Source organism: Eretmochelys imbricata, chromosome 11, assembly GCF_965152235.1.
Source record: "Eretmochelys imbricata isolate rEreImb1 chromosome 11, rEreImb1.hap1, whole genome shotgun sequence".
Classification (NCBI taxonomy): domain Eukaryota; kingdom Metazoa; phylum Chordata; order Testudines; family Cheloniidae; genus Eretmochelys; species Eretmochelys imbricata.
The window spans coordinates 42,714,925-42,730,814 of record NC_135582.1 but is presented as its reverse complement, the minus strand read 5'-3'; the positions used below and the strand labels follow the sequence as shown (position 1 = coordinate 42,730,814).

Genomic DNA, 15,890 nt, shown 5'->3' with positions numbered 1-15,890 from the left:
TTAGTGCAAGGTAAAGTAAACTATCAAAATCTGTTCTCAAATAAATTTTATTTCTTTAGCCTTTGTTCTTTTCAGTTCTTTTAAAAACCATAGTGTTTTATTTCTAACCTCCAAGCTATTATATACCATATTTGACATAATTTTATCTTCAAGGACCTCTTTCAGACCTAATTTTCTTTTGTTCTTTCCTTTATTCCCCTCTTTTACTGAATATAGTAACACACTGATAAACTGAACAATTTTTTGCTATGTCAAGTTTCATAAGCTACTATGAGAACATACTCCTCTTTAATATGCATATTTCTATGAAGGATTTTTGTTTGATGCAAAAATTAAGCCATCAAAACTTGCATTGAAAATACATTTTGAAAAGATATGGGAGCAGCAAATATTGACAGGTAACTTAATGTTTTGTAAAAATTTTGATGTTGCTTAAGACAGTTTGTAACTATTTTTAATGTCTAAAATGTCACGCTGTTCTTAATTTTGATTCTTGTCTAATATAATACCAGCTGTTATCAGGCTCTTCATCAGTAGAGTTCAAAGTACTTTACAAAGGAGGGCCAGTATCATTATCCCTTTTTTACAGATTGGGAAACGTAGGCATGAAGAGGTGAAATGACTTGCCCAAGGTTACCCAGCAGGCTAGTAACAGTGCCAGGAACAGAATCCAGTTGTTCTGAGTCCCAGTCTAGTGCTCTACTAGGTTACACTGCATCTGAGTGTATCATTATTAATTCTTCTTTCCTACAGTGCGTTTGTTCTCATTCCCATTACTTGATTCTTGCATACTGATTGTTTCCTGTTAATGGCTATTAAAAAAAAAAAAATCAGACCATTAATAGATCACTATTCTATTATCATTCCTGTTACATTTTGTAGGGAGGTACTCTTTTATAGAGTCTAAATGTGTTTATAAAAAAATTCATTCCACACTCACTGAGCATTTTTGGGGTTATAACATATGTTATAATGTGGATGGTTAAAATTAGGTTTACGTGGTTGAAAGATAACCTACAAAATCATCCAGAAGAGACTTAAAACAGTCTGATCATGTGAATTGGACTATGTGTAGAACCTGCAGTCTACTAACTACAAAATGTAATACAATAAATGTAATGGCATATATTATTAAAAAAAAATCTTTTTACAAGTAATATCTATAGTTTAATATTACAGTGTTCTAAAGTCAAAAATAGTTCGTTTTTTTTGCCATCTGCAGCCATGGAAATGTGTACTGTGTTTTATTTACCCCTAAATGAGCATTCAAAGATCTTGTAAAATTTAAGACTGTTAATACATACCTCTGAAATGCACATAGTCTGAGCCTGGTAAAGTGCATAACTTTCTTCTCCTTTAGAATGAAGTCACCCTGCTGAGAAATGAAGTGGCACAGCTGAAACAGCTTCTTCTGGCTCATAAAGATTGCCCTGTAACCGCCATGCAGAAGAAATCTGGCTATCAGAGTGAGTAATGTTCCATTACCTATAGCCTTAGGCTGCAACAGTGAAATACTGCCAAAGTGAACTGAGCAACCATTAAAAATGAGAAGTGCAGTTATAATATTTAACATTTAATATATAAAATTCTGCAAGCTTATTGCAAGACAGGAAGGAATATATGATATTTTGCAATTATTTTTCTAAATGCTTTCAGTTTAAAAAATGTCGTAGATTATCTGAAGTTTAAAGATAGTTTTGGTTGGTTTTTCTATAAGTATATACCCAAAATTAATACTAAAGGACTCTAAGCTGCAATAGCTGCTTCTAGTATATATGATTAAAGTATTGACAGTATATGGTGAACAATCTCTGTAATGCATTATCTTAGGTAAGATGAAAGGTCCTTGTTTCTTCCATTTCATAATGAGATTTCCATTGAGGGGAGGGTAACAGCTGTCCTTATTTACTAGCACATCCAGGATCAGTCAACCCATTAAAATAATCAGATGCAGGTTCCTGGCTCTTACTGTATGCTGTCCCTGAGATTGTTTTGACTTAAAATAACTGTTGTTTGTCATATGAATTTAAGATGTTTTGAATTTTTAAAATAGGATTCTAATAGTGAAGGGCTTACTGAGAATTCTCAAGTTAAACTGAAATCAGTAAAACTGTAAAATAAAGTTTGTTATTCACTTAATTTTTCACATTTGAAGCATTTTAGAAGTTAATTGTGCTTTTCTTACTTCTAACTTCTTTTTTTGGATATGATGCACAGAGCTAGAACCAGCTGCTGTTGTAGAATAAATGGCCAATTTTGTCCATTGTACACAAATTCGTAACAAATAACTGAGCTGGGAATGCATTAGGCAACATTCATAATATATAACCCACAGCTTTCGTTTTTATGATTTAGTGATATTTCAGGATATTTGTAAATGTGAAGATTGTTTCAGCCATATGTAGCCACTTCATTTTAATTTGCCAGTGTCAGTAATTCGGGAGAATAAAGGAACATTTTGTATTGCATGCAAACAGTTCCTCAGGTGCTTGCGATAAAACTTAATGGCCACCATCTTTACTTGTAGTCATTGTAAGCAGTTTCATCAGAATGGGCAATATTTTTTAATTTAAAAGATTCAGGAGATTTAGCAACTCTCTGTTGCCATATATATTTAGAACACTGATTTTGTCAGTTTGAGCTTATAAATCTTAGTCCTTTGATCTCCAGTCATTTTGACAGGATGGAAAATAGCATCTTGGAGTAAATTGGAACCATATAGAAATATGTTCGGGATTTATATTAACAATGATTGCTGCAGGAATGAAGCCATTATGGCTCCCATCTGACAGACCAACATAATTTCGTATAGAAGCTACTAGAAGATACCATTATGCATGCACGGTTTTCCTAAATAGGCTAGGTTTCTTGAATTTTGCTAGTTTGAAGATACATGTGTTTCTCTGGATTTGCATGAAAAATTATTAAACGTATGCATTTTTTAAATAGACTGGCAGATAATTCCAAATTAAGGATTTTTTTCATTAAAATTCTAAAAACTAAATGTTTAGTAATACTGTTGACCTTCATACTTGCAAAAATGCTACAGTATTTATAAATCACTGCAGATCTTGAAGTTCTTAGGCTTGTCTTCATTATAAAAGACAAAGTAAAACTAACTCACTACTAACCAGAACAGAGAATGTAAAGTTGATAAAATATCTATTTTTGAAAAAAGGAACTACATTTTAAAATAAGTATAAAAAGATGTTCAGAAGGGAACGTGCAGGCATAGTTCACTTAGTATTTTTTTAAAGCCTTTGGCATAGTGCCACACAAAATAATGATCTACAGGATTAGTATAATGAGTAATATGGTATGGGGGTGATCTAGGTACATGTAAGTAGATAAAGAATGCGCATACACACCAAACTCATCTCTCTCTGTATAAGTGTTATGTCCAAAGCACTTCACAATATCTCTGAGAGAATTAAATAATATCTTAATTTTACAGATATTGGGGCAACACACACATAAAGTGACTTGTGCAAGACTATATGATGAGTCATAGCAAGTACCAATTAAAATGGTTTTAGTTAATGTTTGTGGTTGTGGCATGAATAGAAAATAACTTCAAATCTTTAAAAAAAAATTAACAAAGTTATGTCCTATGTACATCAGCAGCATGACCATGTTAGCTGAACTTTTTAAAAAGTATTAAATAGTTTCTTATCATCTTGTGTGGTATAAAAGAGGCAGAATTAGAATACTCCTGCAGTGCAAGGTATTATGTGCTGCTGGAATACAGTTAATTTATATCCTGCGGACATGACTTTAACAATTCGTTCCACAATTTAATGGGGTTTCACTTAAAACGCACTTAAACAGGCAGAAGCAAACAATGGCATTGCAGGATTTTTTGACATTTATTTAGGTATCTTTAAAAGATCTTTTGAACAACTTCTGCTTCACATAGAGTGAAAAACACGAGTACTAGGTCCCTCTTTCTTACTAGCATTTTCCAGTTACTTTAAGTACCTTTCACCTGCTTCTGTGGCGAGAAACCAGAAAAGGCAAAAAGAGAAGTGATTACATTTCATGAGGCTGTTTGGAGGAAACCCTGAAGCAATGTAAGAGTTGTCAGTCAAGTATAAATTCATGTCATTCCCAAGCAGATATGCTACTGGTCAGTTGTTTAGGAAATTTCTTGAACAAGCCCTTAAACAAAATTTTTAAATCGTATGTGTAATCTACAAGAGAAACCTAAACCCTACGTTTTCTATCTATAGTTCCATCTCAGACCCAGTTTCAGGAATACGCTGCTGCAAAGCCTATATAGTCTCTTTAAACTTCTTCTTGGTGTGGAGGATGGGGAGAAATGAGGGAGGATGAATAATCTTGAAGGGGCAGAGGGTAGTTGGAGAATTGTAGGTGTGAGGACATTACTTCTCTTTGTTAGTAAAGATTCAGGAAGCTTCCAGAATGCTAGATGATCGCATTTGAATAAAATTTAATAAAAATAGGGATTGTAATTGAGTCATGATTGAATCAAACATTTTTTGATTCCTGCTCTAGTTAATTGTAAAGAAACAATTGGGGTCCCGCCATTACAATAATTATGTAAATCCATTGCCTACAAATTGTTCAGGATAAGTCAACCCTTTCTGTGATTTAGCCACCACCCTAGAGAATTTTCTGGCTACTGTAGAATTGCCTAGATGTTGACCTATATATTCCCATAGGCCCCTTGCGCCCTCAGTATCTGCTTTTATCTCTGGAGACTTCATCTTCAGTATTGCACTCTGCACTTGACTCTGTCCGTTCTGTGCATTTGCACCAACCTTATGTAAGCTGTCACAACTGTGTGAATAACTGATTTTTTCGGTTTGCTGGCATTTCCAGAAAAAAAAAGCAGCAAATGAAAAATTCGAAGGAAAAAAAAATTGGAAAGAGTGAAATGTTTTGTTTGACCCAAAACATTTCACTTTTGAGCTTTATCTTTTAAAAATAAAATTGAAGGAAATCTAAAACAAAGTCATTTCAAATAGAAAAATCACAATTTTCATTTAGAAAATATGAAAATGTTGGTTTATATTTTCAGATTTTTTTTGAAAGAATTTTTCAACTAAAACAATATAGCAAAATTCACACATTCACTAAATGTTTTGATTGACCCAAATCTCCAGGTTTGGTCAAAAAACTTCAACCAGCTCTAGTCAGACTACACCTTTGGCAGAAAGTATTCGCAATTTTTTCCCATTTGGATGTCTGACGAGTGTGTAGCAATACTTTTTAGTGTACCCAGAAGGCATTCGCCCATACTTCGAAGCTTGTTGTAAATTTCTTCAAAATACCCTACTTCCAACACATTCTAGTCTACGTGGTAGCCCACTTCCAAAGTGCGTGGGCAGAGCCCTCCTATCTATGAAGAAGACAGTCAAAATGAAGTAAGCCTTACAAGAATTGTGAAGTCACAAAGACTGCATTTTTTCCTGAGTTTTAGTTGGAACCCATCAAGACCACTGAATTTGGACAAATTTACTCTGTCAATGCCACTCTGTCATGGTGGCTTCCAGATTTAACTGTTCCTACATTTGGATCTCAAGATGCTGGCCCTGACAGCTGGGCACATAAAAGGTTAATTGTTCAATAGCTGTGTCAGAATGCAATTCTATCTTTTTTTTTTATACCCTGAGAAATTTCCCACCTCCATTTCTGACTTCAGATTTAGGAAAAACAGTTTCCTTTGGTGTCAAGTAGTTCTCTAAGTGCACTATATTTCCACTGAGTAGAATTTTTTGCTCTTCAAAGGGAAGTTCTTAATTCCAGCCTTTGTCTGCGGGTGATATGAAGGACTCACCAGGCAGGGGACTCTGAAGTGTGAGCAGCAGAAGGAGCTGGTGTATAGGTTGAGGAGTTTCTGGGACTTTCAGTATTTTCAGTCAATGGGTGGAGTAGTAACAGCAGCACCTGACAGGGGAAGAAGAGGTTTGTCAGCTGGGAGTCCCCATTGTACATCCTTTTCTCCAGTGATGCCCCATCCACTACCTCCTTAGTCTCTCCAAGAAAGAAGGGACACTTCACAGCTCTCCTGTCAGTTTCATAAAATGTTGTTGTTTTTTAAATCTCTTCATTTTGTAAAATACAGGAAATTGCATTGAAGTTTCCATTATTTTTCAGGGAGAAATCTCTAACCTCTTTGCATCTCTCTTTTTATTTGGTTTTACATCAATAGAGGTTTGTATACTGCTTGAAATGGGGTATGGAATACCAAGGATGTGACCATTACCAAATGGTGCACGCTGAATGAATAAGCTCTCTCTCTCTCCCACCCTTCCTCCCTCCCTGCTCCCCACCATGGGTGGCTACAGCCCTGTTTAGGGACTTGAACAGCTTTTGAAGCCAATTGTTCTATCTCCTTTTTCTTTATCTTGCTGCATTCCCTTGCCACATGATCTTTTGAGATGTGTGAAAACAGCCACCAGTCAGTGAGCTTCCCCTCCTATCCTGATACCATTTCTGTCTCCTTTGATGTTTGAAGCATCCATTTAAAAAAAAAAAGAACAAAGTCCACAAAAACATGCTATCTAAATTAATAGGGATTTTGTAGCAGTCTGTTCCAAAGGGTCAGCACTGCACTCTTGAAATAGGACTCATTCCATAAACACCGTAAAAAACACCGTAATAGAGATTCAAACTAAATGTCTATCCCAAATTTAAAAAAAAAAAAAAGTAAGACCAAAAAAATGCCACCATGGATAAAGAGTGGAGAGTAAAAGTGGTGAGAAGCAAAAAGGCGCAGTTTAAAACCTGGAAGTCAGATCCTACTGAGGAAAATAGGAAGGCGCATAAACATTGGCAAGTCAAATGTAAAAATATAACATGTGAGGCCGAGAAAGAATTTGAAGAGGAACTAGCTAAGGACACAAAAACTAACATTACCCTATTTGTTTAAATACATCAGAAGCAGGAAGCCTGCCAGAGTAAGTGGGGCTACTGGACGATTGAGGTGCTAAAGGAGCACTCAAGGAAGACAAGGCCATTGTGGAGAAGCTAAATGAATTCTCTGCATTGGTTTTCACTGCAGAGGAGATCCCCACACTCAAGCCATTCTTTTTAGGTGACAAGTAAGAGGAACTGTGCTTGACTGAGGTGTCAGTATAGCAGGTTTTAGATCACCTTGATAAATTAAACCATGTTAAGTCACCAGGACCAAATGGTATTCACCTAGAATTCTGAAAGAACTCAAATATGAAATTGCAGAACTGCTAGCTCTGGTATGTAACCTATTGCTTAAATCAGCCTCTGTACCAGATGACTGGAAGGTAGCTAATGTAACGCATATTTTTAGAAAAGGCTCCAGAGCCAATCCCGGAAATTACAGGCTCGTAAGCTGAACTTCAGTGCAGATAATTGGTTAAAACTGTAGTAGGGAACGGAATGATCAGACACATAGATGAACATGATGTGTTGGGGGGGAAGAGTCAACACAGCTTTTGTAAAGGGAAATCCTGGCTCACCAATCTCTTAGACAAGGGTAATCCAGTTGACAGAGTACTTTAACTTTCAGAAAGCCTTTGACAAGTTTCCTCACCAAAGGCTCTTAAGCAAACTAAATAGTCATGGGATAAGAGGGTAGGCCTTATCATGGGTCAGTAACTGGTTAAAAGATAGGAAAAAAGGGTTAAAAATGAACAGTCAGCTTTCATGATGGAGAAAGACTAATAGAGGGTTCCCCATGGATCTGTACTGGGACCTGTGCTGTTCAACATATTCATAAATGATCTGGAAAAAGGGGTGAACATGAGGTGGCAAATTTTGCCACCTCAATACAAAATTACTCAATTTAGTTAACTCCAAAGCTGACTGGGAAGAGTTTAAAAGGATCTCACTAAACTGGGTGACTGGGTGAGAAAATGGCAGATGAAATTCAATATTAAATTCAAAGTAATGCACTTTCGAAAAAATAATCTCAACTGTACATTCAAACTGATGAGGTCTAAACAAGCTTTAATTACTCAAGAAAGCAATTTAGGAGTCATCATGGATAGTTTCCTGAACACATCTGTGCAGTGGCAGTGAAAACAAACAAAGCACCCTAAAACTAACAATGTTAGAAACCATTAGGAAAGTGATAATAAAACAGAAATATTATAATGCCACTTGAAAAATCCATGGTATTCCCACATCTTGAATTACTGTATGCAGTTCCAGTTGGTCCATCTCAAAAAAGATATATTAGAATTGGAAAAGATGCAGAGGACAACAAAAATTATTAGGGGTATGGTACAGCTTCCATGCAAGAAAAGATTAAGACTAGAGCTGTTCATCTTAGAAAAGAGATGACTAATGGGGGATATGACAGAGGTCTAAAAAATCATGAGTGATATGGCAGAAGTGAATAGGGAGGTGTTATTTAGCTGTGCACGTAACACATGAACTATGAGTCATCTGATGAAATTAATAGGTAACAGGTTTAAAACAAACAGAAGGAAGTACTTCTGCCCACAATGTACAGTCAACCTATGAAACTCATTGCCAGGGGATGTTGTGAAGGCCAAAAGTATAACAAGGCTAAAAAAATTAGCTAAGTTCATTGAGGATTGGTCCATCAATGGCTATTATCCAACCCATTCTCTGAGTGTCCCTAAACCTCCAACTCCCAGAAGCTGGGACTGGATGACAGAGATGGGTCACTCGAAATTGCCCTGTTCTGTTCATTCCCTCTGAAGCATTTGGGCACTGGCTGATGTCAGAGACAGGATACTGGGCTAGATAGACCATTGGTGAGCCCCAGTATGGCCACTCTTATGCTGTTATACTAGTTAACATTTCTTTGGAATACATTTGCAAGGCTGCCTACTTGCATGTTTGTCTGACTTTGCTTCTATTCAAGCAATACTGTGTAAAACGGTTACTTTCTGTCTCTGAAAGTAATCCCTTCTTAGTGTGGATATAGGACTGCTATAAAGATCTCATTATGTTGTAGAATTGACTTGCTCATCAGTGAATTTTCATTCTTGCAACTGGTATTTCTGCACTGAAAAAACCTCAGCCCACAATAATCTACCTTCAAGGTTTTTTTGTTGTCCGTGCTAGGTTCTTAGTTATTATCGTAAACTTTGGTGTATCCTTCCTTGGACAGTGTTTGTTTGTGTCTTTGTTATCCTTTTTAGTTTTGGATTCAGTTTTTCTATGCATACCCTATTCAATAAAAATCTTTATTTTGATTGCGCCATTTTAGAATGGAGCTCTTTTCCTCCTTAACTTCTAGCCAGGTGTCCGTCTCCATTTCAGTTATTAAGTGCAAAAGTAAATGCTTTGGAAGTTGCCGCAGGAGACTCAAGCAACATTCCAGGAAGCTTGGGATGGTACCAAAAAATCTTGCAGTTAAATTTATCATTCAACCTTCCACTTTTATGTGAGCAAAAACCTGTTGTGAACTGAAATTACTTTATCTGAAAGATACCACTTACAGGTAAAAAATCTGAGTTCCTCAATTTATTGTCACTTGATAATAATGCCTGTTCAACAATCTGACTAATCAGAAATAGAGATTACACAGTGAACCACGTAATGGAAAAAGAGATTTAATTAAAACACTAATTAATTTACCAATTATCACATATAAACATAAAATAAAAGTTTGATGTCTAAACAATGTTCTCATCTAAATATATATGTCTATCAGATAATCTATTAAGTGGATTTCACATCTCATATTGACTTCCTTATCTCCTAAAATGCCCCATATATATATGAACTTCCTCTGTTCTAAATTAAAGGATTGTGTTGTAAAATGTAACTGATGCATTTATTGAAAGAGTAATTCCTGTTAAATCGTGCCTCTGTTTTTAAAAAAAAAAAAAAAAAAAAAAACTATATTTGCACAGGAAGAAAATTTTTTTGTTTTTTCAATACTTGGATTTTCTGATCAAAAAAATTAGGGACAGGAATGTTTGGGTAATTCATTTGAGTACTTCATTGATTCAGAGCAAGCCAAACAAAAGAAGTTCTTGGATGTCTTCTGATTTTTAAAGACTATTATATCATACATTAATTAACTCTTATTGGCAGATATTTTAGTGCTAAGCAAAACAAATGGAATTTCACCCTGTTGAAAGAATGAAGATTTTGCATATTGAAAACTTTCTTGTCCAACTGAGCAATAGCAATTTACTGTATTACAGAGAGTGATTTTCATAAACATTATTAATGATCAAACTGAGAATGATTCTCTTGCTGAATTACTAGTCAAATGCAGTATCTTGTGGTTTTTAAAAAATCTGAATCCAATTAATTCACATAACTATAGAACAGCTGGTGGCATTTAGACTATAAATACTGTTTTTTCTCATATATGTGCATCATTAGACTCAGGTGTTGTAGTCATCAGTTCCTGCACTAGATGGAAAATCAACCAAAATTAACTGTGGTTTTAAATAGGTGGGAATAATCATTTGAAAATGTACCTGTGTCCATAAATATTCTAACCTTCTATCCTGGTTTTGTTTATCAAAAAATACGAACCAAGTTACCTGTTTATATATATATATCTATATATATCTATATATATCTATATATATATATATATATAAATTATACTAAAAATAAATGTTTGAAAATGTCTTTGTATATGTGCTATTAATTGTGACTATTTACAGGACTCGTATTGTTAGCTGAACATTTTTTATGCATATTTTAGAAAAAACAGCAAGTGAATTTTTTTTCTTTAGCTGCAGATAAAGATGACAGTTCTGAAGACATTTCAGTGCCAAATAGTCCACATGCAGAAGCTATTCAGCATAGTTCTGTCAGCACTTCCAATGGAGTAAGTTCCACCTCCAAGGCAGAAGCCGTAGCCACGTCCGTTCTCACCCAGATGGCGGACCAGAGTCCAGAGCCAGTGCTTTCACAGATCGTTATGGCTCCACCTTCCCAGTCACAGCCTTCAGGAAGTTGATTAAAAACTTGCATTGCAACAGTTTCTTAGATATACATTTGTGACTTTAAAGGGAAATCAAGACCAGTCTCCATCTAAAAAAATATGTAGCTTAAAATTACTCATTTTTAAAATTTAAATTTAAATTTGGCTTTAAAGATGGGCAGATGAAGAGGAGACTGAACAGCAGTTTCTAGTCTCCTTGCAGAAGATGGATTTTTTTTTAAAAAAAAAAGATGATTTACTAGTTATTTTCTGTGCTCAATGTGTAAAGTGTGTGTAAAGTACAATGTGGTTTATTTCACTTTTAATTTGGTATTATTTCAACCAACTTTGGGGTGAATTATTAAAGCTCATCCCCAAGACTGTGATAGTAATATTATGTGACATTTTATACCAAAGTTCTGCATAGTCCCTATTGACTTTGTAATGTTGGCAAGGTCATAAAGCACTAGGCAAGAGAAAAAGACAGTAATAGTACATTTGCTTTTAGTCTTTTTGCCTTTTTATTGTTTTGCACATTATGAGAGAGAGAACATTGGGAGAAAATGTTTGCTTTGTATCATGTGTAGCATTTTGTTTGGCTTATTAACTGTTTTTTTTGTTTTGGTTTTTTTTTTTGGTTTTTTTTTTAAATTGTTTAACAGGGCCAGTATGGTGTAGGGACATACAGTACTTTTGTGCACATACCTAAACTAGATGAGGGTCATTACTAACTAGATTTTCTTTAAAAACTGATGCCAATTTTTTCAACACTTTAATTTTAAAGCGGGAGCTTTATTTCTGCTGTCAAAACAATGGTCTACAACTACCCTTTGTTGGTAGGCTAGTAGAAAACAGTAAAAAGATATTGTACAATACAGGGTTATCAAATATGGAATAATTTTCATAGCTAGCTTGATACGTTGTGGATTTTTGAATCACAGACTAAGGAGTTTACTCATACACGAGTATGGATGCCAGAAAAGCCTAAAAAACCTTTGTTAAACACTTTTTCCCTTCTTCTTTATCATGGTCTTGTATTTGCAAGCTAACTTGTACTTAATTCTTGTGTAAGCACTGTCATCTTTTAGTAGCAAAATTTTGATACCTTTCTTGTGGAAAAATCAGTATCTACCATATCTTGGAAACAATGTAATTATAATGTGGCATGTATGTGCGCGTATGTGTGTGAGGATGGTTCAGTAGTTTATGCCAGCAATCTTTGCTTGAATGTTTAAAGATGCCTTCAATGTGATGCTGGCTGATAGATTGCAGTTTAAAAATGTTATTTACAGTGTGAATTTGGATAACTAACATTCCATGATGTACGTTTGTTTCTGATGAGATGATTGTAGGTACACTTTTTCTCATTATCCAGTCGTCTGTAGGATATTGAGTTTTTTAAATGTGCCATTACCTATTTGGATTCTGTACTCATGTTCAAAATACAGTACAATATTTTACAACAGATTATGTTGGGGGAGAAAAAAGTAGATGTGTGCTTTCAGGTCAGAAAACTTCGTATAATAGCAAAAGAGTAGCAAATTTTGGCAGTAAGACAGGATTCCATTATGTATATAACAAAGATTTAATGCATTTATAATGGGTTGTGTAGTTCATTTTCTCTTCCTTCTCCATGCTACACTGTTTTAAATCTCAGTGCTATCAAATTCCTTATGAGATTCATTTTTAAATCTATGAAATGTAATTGGTAATACAGAGGAAGAACATAATTTGTATAATATACAATCATACTATAATCAAAACTGGACAAAGACATATCTGAATTGTGTGTATGTCATTTCAGTGCTGTAAGTGTGAAAATAGGAATTCTAAATATTTTGTATTTTAAAAACAAGGAAGTAATTTTTGAGTTGATAAATCCATATGTTTAAATACTTTTACCAGTTTCATGGGGGAAAAAGTTAGTTACTAAAAAATTCCGCAGTGGTAAAATATACCATAAGTCTTGTGAGAAGGGAATTTATCTCAAAGGCACAAAATGTGAATTACACAGGAAAGCTATACAGTTACTATGTTTCATTGTAATTTTGGTGAACTAGATAAAACCTCATTGGTTACAATATCATTCTCTTTCCTAAACACTAAGGCATTTTTTATCTTATTTATGCAAGTGATTTTTTTTAATAAAACTGTTGTGCCTGTAAAATAAGTCTACATAGGTGTGAGAAGACATGTAAGCATTTAACGAATGGGGTTGGGAAAAGAACCATAATAAACATGTCTGTGTTCAGCAAATAGAGAAAACAGTTATTAGTTGTACAACCATGAATTCCGTTTTGATACATGTGTCACACTACTTCTGTACTTATCATTTCAAGTCTTTACATTTTAACATTTCACAAACTGTACTGTTTTCTTTTATGTGCAATTTGCATGAGTAAATCATCAGAGAATAATCTTTAAATTATGTTCCTATTTTAATGAAATTACAACTGTTCTAAAAAGGTAGTGGTGTACTCAGACTTCTTTCTCTAGGGTTTTTTTCTCTAATGGTTGTTAGCATTTATGTGGAACTCACCACTAGAGTGTCAGTGTAACATTAGATAAACATAGAGGAACATCCCTGTCTTCTAGAGAAGGAGTCAAATTCCATTCCTCTACCCTTGGATTCAAACTACTTTGTTTAGAGGAATTATTCTTCCATCATTAGTTCCAGGAGCGGAAGATGGACATCAGAAAGGAGTCTTGCAACATGACCCGTAGGTCACTGATGTGGTTCAACCTGATTTCTGTTGGCAGTGAGTTCCATAGCAGAGTTTAATGTTTTTTTTGTCTCTCAGCTAATAATCTGTAAAGTTACAAAAGTAATGTAAATCTACAGCTAACTCATATAATCCCTTAATAAACACAGTAAGTATGTAGAAAATAGAGGTGGGCAAATACTACAAAAATTATGAGCATTCAAATTTAAAAATAAAATGTTCCCCTTTTGTTTGCTTTTTCTGAACATTTGGGTTGATTAAGTTTTATTCTCATAAATGTTTGTGGAAAGCTTATTACAAGTTTACATGCTCACGCTGAAAGTGGTGCATTCTGTATGGGTCACCCCTTAAAGTATAGAGCAGGGATCTGTAAGCTTTGTCCCGCGGCCCACCAGGGTAAGTCCCCTGGTGGGCCGGGCTGGGCCGGTTTGTTTACCTGCTGCATGCGCAGGTTCAGCCAATCGCAGCTCCCACTGGCCGTGGTTCGCCTCTCCAGGCCAATGGGGGCCTTGGGAAGCGGCAGCCAGCACATCCCTTGGCCTGCGGGCTGCGTGCCAAAGGTTGATGATCCCTGGTATAGAGATATGGTTCCCAAAATCTCTCCACAGAGCGCTGATACAGAGGCAGAAAAAAAAAGCAGACAGGAACCTGACTGCATCCTTTGAAGCTAGATTTGCGCACGCAATTATTTTGTGTAAATGTGATGAGAAAATTCAATTTAAATTCTGCATGTAGTCATTCATTCTTACAGAAGTTTAATATAGGAAAATTGCTTCAAACAAGGGCTACATGATAAAGAAAGAGAAATGTAACATTTTACTATTCTTGCTTTTCTCCCAGAGACATTTAGATACCCTTTTGCTTCATCAAACTCCCTTCCTGATTATAGGAATTATAGTCACCACCTCAGGAAAGAGAAACAATACCATGAGTTTTATGTGACAAATCACTACTCACCACCATTGTTCAAATATTGAGTGCAGGGTCAGACCTAAGTAAATAATTGACTGTGTGTGTATGTGGTTCTGGGGCCAAACTGTGGGGGGGAGTTTGGTTTGAACTGAAACGGATTTATTTGTTTTTTCTTGCAGGAACAAAAAACTCGAAAACATTTCATTCAACCCAAAACAAAATTTGTTCAAACCCAAAACTGTTTCATAATTAGCTAAATTCCTTTACAAAATGGATTTTGAAATGTCAAGTTTCATTTCAAAATGGTTCAAACACAGTTTTAACATTCAGTGTCAAAATGGCTGAAAGTTTAGACATTTTAAAATTTATTTTCCATTTCTTTTTCAGCTGTTGATTTTCAGTAAGTCTTGGTACCCCAAGGAAGCTCTAGAAGACAGGAAGAAAGTTAATGTGCCAATATTTAAAAAGGGTGAACAGGATGACCCAGGTAATTATAGGCCTGTCAGCCTGACATCAATCTCAGGCAAGATGATGGAGCGGCTGATACAAGACTTCACTGATAAAGAATTAAAGAAGGATAATATAATTAATGCCAATAAACATGGGTTTATGTCAAACTAACTTGATACCTTTTTTTAATGAGATTACAAGTTTGGCTGCTAAGGGAATAGTGTTGATGTAATATACTTAGACTTCTGTAAGGCATTGACGAGAATAATATAAAATGAAAATGGCACACATTAAATAGATTAAAAGTTGGCTAACTGATAGGTTTCGAAATGTAATTGTAAATGGAGAATTATCAAATGATTGTTTCCAGTGAGGTCCCACAGGGATCAGTTTGTGGTTCTACGCTATTTAACATTTTTATCAATGGCCTGGAAGGAAACATAGTCATCATTGATAAAATTTTCAGTTAGGAGTGGTAAATAATGAAGAGGACAGGTCATGGATACACAGAGAGATCTGGATCACTCGCTGTGTGGCTAACGATAAATTATACTTCTAGAAACAAAGAATATAGGCCATACTTACAGGACAGGAGACTATCCTGAGAAGCAGTGATTCTGAAAAAGATCTGGGGGTCGTGATCAATAATGAGCTGAACACCAGCTCCCAGTGTAATGCTGTGGCCAAAAGGGCTAATGCAGTCCTTGGATGCATAAAATGTTAATCTCAAGGAGCAGAGAGGTAATTTTATCTCAGCAGCAGTTGCACCAGTGCAAAATACAAAAATACTGTGTCCAGTTTTGTGTCCACAATTCAAGAAGGCTGTTGATCAATTGGAAAGGGTTCAGAGAAGAGCCACAAGAATGACTAAGTCATTATGCAAGGTAACCTATTTCCCCTTTTTTTTCCTACCCCTCCCCCCGATGTTCTTGTTAAAC

At 35.3% G+C, this 15,890-nt stretch overlaps 1 protein-coding gene across 7 annotated transcripts in view; it reads left to right on the top strand.

The window, feature by feature from the left end:
* The window catches only part of ATF2 (activating transcription factor 2), a 90,278-nt gene extending 76,942 nt beyond the window's left edge, over window positions 1–13,336 (top strand). For all 7 annotated transcript variants that reach the window (XM_077829501.1, XM_077829496.1, XM_077829502.1 and 4 more), the window contains 2 exons: window positions 1,361–1,466; window positions 10,677–13,336. In XM_077829501.1, coding sequence (XP_077685627.1) covers window positions 1,361–1,466; window positions 10,677–10,903 — 333 coding nt within the window. In that variant the 3' untranslated portion in view covers window positions 10,904–13,336. The remainder of the gene's footprint in view (window positions 1–1,360; window positions 1,467–10,676) is intronic.
* Window positions 13,337–15,890: the final 2,554 nt, after the last annotated feature.